This window comes from Prunus persica, chromosome G4 (genome assembly GCF_000346465.2).
Source record: "Prunus persica cultivar Lovell chromosome G4, Prunus_persica_NCBIv2, whole genome shotgun sequence".
NCBI lineage: Eukaryota > Viridiplantae > Streptophyta > Magnoliopsida > Rosales > Rosaceae > Prunus > Prunus persica.
The window spans coordinates 12,451,416-12,458,997 of NC_034012.1; the positions used below are offsets into that span (position 1 = coordinate 12,451,416).

General features: G+C 35.5%; 1 protein-coding gene across 1 annotated transcript; it reads left to right on the forward strand.

Moving 5' to 3' along the window:
• Positions 209–3,089, forward strand: LOC18780557 (50S ribosomal protein L24, chloroplastic). The gene is made up of 4 exons (XM_007213782.2): positions 209–462; positions 1,746–1,784; positions 2,365–2,595; positions 2,702–3,089. The coding sequence occupies exons 1-4, from the start codon at positions 358–360 to the stop codon at positions 2,903–2,905; spliced, it is 579 nt and encodes a 192-aa protein (XP_007213844.1). The 5' UTR covers positions 209–357; the 3' UTR covers positions 2,906–3,089.

Below are 7,582 nucleotides of genomic sequence, written 5' to 3' on the forward strand. Positions count from 1 at the left end.
GTCCCCTTCTCCACATATTATATTAATTTAGAGTAATTTAAACTATCGCTTGTATAAAAAATAAAAAATAAAACACAAATACCAGAGATAAGTTCCGGTTGTCCAACAATTCTTGGGTGTCCATAAAATCACCCTTACCCAAAAGTTGGGTTGGGATTTACCTCGTCTCTGCACTAAAATCTAATAAGGCCCAAATTACATATAGTCCCTTGCTCCCTCCAAACCCGTCTTTAAGTAAGAAACAGCTACGTCGTCGTTTTCGTCCCAATCCTATATTGCAACAAGTTTACACTCCTTTAAGCTCTGGTCTGTATTATCCATTTCTCAATCACAGCCAAGTACACGCAAGCAACGAAAATGGCAGCCATGGCTGCACTTCAGACCTCCATGACCTCTCTTTCTCTCTCCTCTAACTCCTTCCTGGGCCAACGACTCTTACCCCCTACTCTTTACCCAGTCCCGGTACGATTTCGGTTTCTCCTTCAATTCTTATATCAAATTTCTTTTATTTTGTTGCGTTCAATTTCAACTCATTGTGAAAAAGTTCTGCCAAAATAAAAATAACACTCACATTGTCAGGATGGAAGGTCAAACTTGTTGTTATTGCTGTATTTCCGTTATTTTTGCTTGTAACACTGAAATGGGTCTTGCTTAAAATTTGACTAGCTCCTTGTTCTAGTGGTTCGTGCAAATTGATGTGATTTTCCTTTACTCTGTGAAATTTGATTCCTTGATTAAGATGTCAAACTGGGATTTCTAAGAATTGGAGAGATGATAAGGAAATGGATAATGTTTTAATTGGTTATTTGTAAAATTTGAAGAAATTGTTCTTTTGGTTATGGTTCTGACATTGGTGGATTGTTTGTTCAAAATGTTCCAAGTTGGTATTGAAGATTTGTATTCTTTTGTTGGAAATTTGAATAGAAACCAGATGCCGGTTTGATTAAGAGGTTTTAATAGTGAAGGAAGATTACCGGTATACTATTTTTGAATTTGTTGTGTATAAGATTTAGTAGTAGGTGCTTTAAGTGTTTTATTTCTTAATGAAACTTTGACTACAATTACTGTATGCTATTCCCACTACCTAAGAATGAAAATGCGCTAACACCCTGCAGATTAGCTTCTCCCCTGGTATTTGTGGCAGGATTTAATGACATCTAGTAAAGGATTTTTTTTTTCCCAGGTTTGTAAGTAAAAATAGTTGCCCTATATTAGTGGATGAATAGTTTTTACTTCACTGACATGAAACTAATTGCATGAAATAATGCTTTAGCTGGATAAACCTTTAGCTTTTGGTTTAATGATGAGTTGGCTTCATTTTGTGATCTGGCATTCTGTTTACAAAGTCGTGAGCAGGCTTTTTGTAACCCACATACTGACTGTGACACCGATCAGTTCATTCTACTAGAATGGTTTTATTTCTTTTCATGGTTTTATGTAAATGTCTCAAAGACGGGATCTAATAAAGTTTTGAAACAAAATGTGTCATGTTATATTTTAATAATCTGTTTTAAGTATACTAGTAAATTTGTTAAAGTATATGCTTTGTTGTTGTTGTTTTTTTTTTTTTAATGAGCTCATATTTCTATATTGATTGTCATCTGAGAGAAACAAAATTGTTACATATCAAAGTGATGAGAATTTTTTTTTATTCCACTCACGCTGTAGCTTGAGTTTGAATCACTGATCACTGGGAGGATAAAAAAACCATTTCATAACAATTTGTCTACTTGTGTTGTGTGCAGGCTAATTTAACAGCGAAGCCTTGCCTCATTGTAGTGAAGGTTAGTATCATGAGTCCTATCTCTACCTATATTTGTTTTTTCTTTATCTTTGTCAATAACTTATTTTGTTGTACAGAACCAGAATATGATAACTGTATAAACGAAAATAAAAGATTTATGAATTTTGGATAAAAAAGTGAGTGAGAAAGACGGTAATGAAATTGCTGACTTACTAGTTTCCAAAAGTAGTGCTCTCCCCTTTCTTGGAAAAAAACAAAAAAAGTAGTGTGCTCCTTGTATTTTTTTTTGGAAGCAATCTTCTATTATGCAATTTCACATATAATTTTCTCCAAAATTTACCGCTAATTGGGATATTCCACTCTCCCAAGCCATCTGGTTTTAGAAGAGCCATACAGTGGGCATTTTGTTGCAACTTATCCATGAATGTGGTGGAGAGGTCTTTATCTTGATTTTGTTCTGGCTAAACCAAGATAAAACTTTGTTTCAATTCGCTTGGCATGGTTCACATAATTTAACATCCTTTTCTTTTGAAAAATCTATTTTGTAATATGGGTTCTCATGTAGCTTATTGGGCTGCTCATCCATTTTCCTGAAATGTTGCTTTTTTGTCCTCGCACAGCTCAAGCGATGGGAGCGGAAGGAATGCAAGCCAAACAGCCTTCCTGTTTTACACAAAATGCATGTTAAGGTTGGAGATACGGTGAAAGTTATATCTGGGCATGAAAAGGGTAAAACTGGAGAGATAACAAAGATCTATAAGCACAATAGTACTGTGATAGTTAAAGACATAAACTTAAAGACGAAGCATATGAAGAGCAGGGAAGAGGGTGAACCAGGACAGATTATTAAGGTTCTTTTTCTTTCTTAAAATGTGTACTCAACTTATTGGTTCTTATGTTTTCTCGTTTACTAGTTTCATTTAATTACGAAGAAACATTTTACATTTCATATTCCAGGTAGAAGGAGCTATCCACAGCTCGAATGTGATGCTTTACTCAAAAGAAAAGGATGTAGCAAGTCGAGTGGGTCATAAGATTCTGGAAAATGGACAACGAGTTCGCTACCTCATCAAAACTGGTGAAATAGTAGATAATGTAGAGAACTGGAAGAAACTGAAGGAAGAAAAAAGGAAAACTGAAGTAGCTGCCACTTCTGCATAAGGATCCAATTCTTGCCTGAACAATGTTGTAGTTTAGACACTAGATGTATTGATATCATTTTGTGGTTTGTATTGGTTCAATACCTTGGCATGCCCCTTGACTGATGCACATGCAACAGGGTAATATAAGTTTGTGTATTTGTGTTGGTTGAATGACAAATTAGAATGTTGATCTTTCTCCAAAACATGCCCCTTGTCTTGACATTCAGGATCTAGGAAAAGTGTTAGCATCAGTTGTGAGTAGACGTGTGACGCATTATTAACTCATCTCTAATGCGACACACGCTGACACTTAACTGACGCTAACACTCCTCAAGAATTTATTGTTGTTTTCTTGATCAAGATACGATGGGTCGTCTCTAAACACAAATGAAAGCATATCCTTCTGACTGTTGCACTTGTTCCAACTGTTGGGTTGGGACCCAACCGGAAGGATGGAATGTGACTTGTTAAAATTCAAATCTGAAACATGTCCTTGTGATCCGGATTTGATGTAACCTAAAGTATTAAATTGTACACTGTAGATGGTTCAAATCCATACATAGCGATTTGTCTATTTATTTTCACTCTTTTGGTGCTTGGGAGGACAGTGCACAAAGACTAATATATTATGGATGTAGACCATTTGGACACATAAAACCTCGAACAATACGAACAGTGACTTGAGTTGGTAGTTTAAAACCTGAAGCTTTTCCTTGAAAAATTAATATGAGATGTAATATTAAGGTAATGAGAGGTCTTTTATAATTGATGTATTCCTACTCACATGAGAGATCACCTTGCTAAAGTTTCCTAAATTAATATGCCATGTAAGAAATGAAAGAAAGAAGTGTGAATATAGACAATTCAGATCATTAAATCGCAATACAAAGTGGCTCAACAAAGATAACCTCAAATGTATTCATTTATAAAGTTAGTATGAGATTGTTAAAAAGTTCGTAAATGTATTGTTTAATTATTCTATTGCCCTAACTTTTACATTATTATTATTACTATTCAATTTACTCTATATTTAAATAACGAAATTGACCTTTTACTCCTTCTGGTTGACAACTCCAGCAAGTGTGAAGTGTCAATGTTGTCCTATTAAAGCACTTCCACCCATTTGTTATGATACAGGACAAGGGGAGGTAAGGGAAGTTATGTTCATGTGAATAGTGACTGCCTTAGCAATTTTTTTGATGCATTCCCACCAATTGTCATGGCAACCCAAGGTCAACTACTATTCACATGAGATATGAGGAGATGAATTTGTATGGAGTTTTGGTGTGGGAAGTAAAGATATGGCTAGATATTTATAGAAAAAAAATTCTGAATTTTTTCGTTTTTTTTGGTATTTAAATTGATTGTTGTTGTCACAATGACGTTAACGTGAGGTCAACTTACCCAGATAGCAATCCAGGCAAATCTTGACTTTGGGTTTGCCCAGACTAATGGAACCCAGTGCTTTCCCTACCAAGCTTTGGCTGTTGAAAACGGAATTGGGGGCCTAGCGGGCTGCCCCTCCCGCTCGAAATACGCTTAACATTAAACAACTGGTTTACCAAACTTTCTCCCACCCTCCTATCATAACTTAGTCGTATAGATAGATAACTAGTAGCAAGTAAGAAAAATCTCATGACAAGTGGCATCCTTAAATTATGATACATTTTCTTTACATTGGAAGGAAGGGATCGAACTCTTGGTGTATCTAATCCTAATCCATTTTCCCACTCTCCTTCAAGACTAACCCAAGAACTTGGCCTTCTCATACTTACTAATCACATACAAGGTTTGGCTTCCTGAAAGGAAAACCACGCCAGCGCTAACACCCCCAAGCTAAAGTAAAACTGAAGTACGTCCTCTTCGTTAATGAGAGCCCAGCTCACTTTGATTAAAACAAATAAAATACTTATTGATCATTGAGAGGGGAACTATATAATGTAAAAATGTCCCGTTGTAAGGATCGTTCTTTTCGCTATCAAGGCCTAGGTTCGAGTCATTCTGTCAACAATCTCTTTGAGTGGGTAATCTGTAAAAAGCAAAAAAGGGGCTAAGACCCCCTCTGTAAGTTTTCAAAGAGACCTTAGTATACCTTGGCCTTGGAATTGGGTACCCTTCCCTTCCCTCTCTGAAGGTCTGCAATTGCCGCCCCCCTCCCCTGTGGGGGTGGGTGGCTTCCCCATCTTCCATCTTTCTCTCCTCATCTCCCTTTCTCCTTTCCTAGTTTTCTTCCCCTCTCCTATTCTCTCCTCAGATTTGTCTGGATTTTAGGTCCTTTTGCCCAGATCTATTTGGATCTTGTCTTTTGTTTGTTTGTTTGTTTGTGTGTTTTCTGTTGTAGGTCCTTGGTGACTTTTGTTTTTCTTGGATGTGTTTTGCTGTCATTGGGATGGTTGCGGGGTGGTGTTGTCGACCCAGCTTTTCTCTTTGGTTTTCATTGTGTTTTTGAAGCAAGTACTGCAATCCATCATAGACGCCATGATTTTGTTGCAGCTTTTTGTCCACGCATATGGAATTTGCTCCAATTTAGTGTTTGAAGTTGGAAAAGTGATTGTTGCTGGTTTGTGTGGGATCGGGTTTTGCCTGTGCAAAATAAGAGGTTTAGCCATATTGGTGCTACTAGTCTCTTTGGTTTGTTGGAGAGGAAGTGGTGCGGTGTCCTTGTTTCGGTGTTTATTTTAGTTTAATAATTCTCAGAAACTCAATAGGAGTTTGCTGATGTATGTATTTAGTGTTCGACTTTTTGATACGGATTTGCCGTTACTGCTGTTGCGCGGTGGATCTGTATTGTAGGTATGAGTACAGATGCTTCTTGTCTGCCAAATTGGAGTTTCTAGGTTTTTCTAGCATGCGTAATTCTCTCCAGATCAAATCAATTTATTTTTGTGTTCGGTCACTGGAGATGTTGTACTCATATTTGGCATTGCGACTACTTTGTACTTTTTTATGTGTTATCAATAAAATTACTATCGCTTTTAATCCCAAAAAAAAAAAAAACATTCATAGAACTTTAGGATAAGAAGCATTTAATGTGTTAGGCATACACCTTGCAAAACGAAGTTTCCTTCCAAAATCTAGTTCTTTCCACCACCTAATTAATTCACAGTATTGTAGTTAACCTCATATTTACATTTATTACAAATTTGAGTTATTTATGATGGTTCTTCGAATTTAAGTATTATTTATGATAGTTCTTTGAACTTGATGTAACTTTAGAATTTATAGTAAATTTGGCTTACCCACTCTAAATTGAATTTTCCTTAACTGTAACTCATCAATTTTTGTTCCTATTAATAAAGAGTGCACCCATTTGTCCTATTTCCCCACCGACCTTATAATCAAAATTTTAAAGACAAATTTACCCTTTATAAAATTACTTCAAGAACTTGGAAAAAAAAAACCTCAAACTCTCCTTAAAATAAAAAATTAAATAATAAAATAAGACTTTCTTTATGAAAAACAAATTCTCTCTCCCTATGTCTCCCCCTCCCGAGCCACCCCAATCCATCCTTGGAATCTCTCCAGAATTTGCTCCAATTTAGTGTTTGAAGTTGGAAAAGTGATTGTTGCTGGTTTGTGTGGGATCGGGTTTTGCCTGTGCAAAATAAGAGGTTTAGCCATATTGGTGCTACTAGTCTCTTTGGTTTGTTGGAGAGGAAGTGGTGCGGTGTCCTTGTTTCGGTGTTTATTTTAGTTTAATAATTCTCAGAAACTCAATAGGAGTTTGCTGATGTATGTATTTAGTGTTCGACTTTTTGATACGGATTTGCCGTTACTGCCGTTGCGCGGTGGATCTGTATTGTAGGTATGAGTACAGATGCTTCTTGTCTGCCAAATTGGAGTTTCTAGGTTTTTCTAGCATGCGTAATTCTCTCCAGATCAAATCAATTTATTTTTGTGTTCGGTCACTGGAGATGTTGTACTCATATTTGGCATTGCGACTACTTTGTACTTTTTTATGTGTTATCAATAAAATTACTATCGCTTTTAATCCCAAAAAAAAAAAAACATTCATAGAACTTTAGGATAAGAAGCATTTAATGTGTTAGGCATACACCTTGCAAAACGAAGTTTCCTTCCAAAATCTAGTTCTTTCCACCACCTAATTAATTCACAGTATTGTAGTTAACCTCACATTTACATTTATTACAAATTTGAGTTATTTATGATGGTTCTTCGAATTTAAGTATTATTTATGATAGTTCTTTGAACTTGATGTAACTTTAGAATTTATAGTAAATTTGGCTTACCCACTCTAAATTGAATTTTCCTTAACTGTAACTCATCAATTTTTGTTCCTATTAATAAAGAGTGCACCCATTTGTCTTATTTTCCCACCGACCTTATAATCAAAATTTTAAAGACAAATTTACCCTTTATAAAATTACTTCAAGAACTTGGAAAAAAAAACCTCAAACTCTCCTTAAAATAAAAAATTAAATAATAAAATAAGACTTTCTTTATGAAAAACAAATTCTCTCTCCCTATGTCTCCCCCTCCCGAGCCACCCCAATCCATCCTTGGAATCTCTCCAGCCACTGATGGGTATATTTTATATTATATATTTAACCTCATTCTTAATATATTTTGGTTAATATTTTGGAAGAATTTTAATACTTTGAATTATATTTCCAATATAGGACTTTCGACTTCCTCTTAAGAAAAACATAATCAAATGGACGAATTTGGGAGTAAT

Excerpts from the sequence above, each read along its gene's own strand:
- LOC18780557 (XM_007213782.2), top strand. The coding sequence starts at position 358 with ATGGCAGCCATGGCTGCACTTCAGACCTCCATGACCTCTCTTTCTCTC. Across the intron at positions 1,785-2,364 it reads CTTGCCTCATTGTAGTGAAG|CTCAAGCGATGGGAGCGGAA; the intron begins GTTAGTATCATG and ends GTCCTCGCACAG. Across the intron at positions 2,596-2,701 it reads AACCAGGACAGATTATTAAG|GTAGAAGGAGCTATCCACAG; the intron begins GTTCTTTTTCTT and ends TTCATATTCCAG.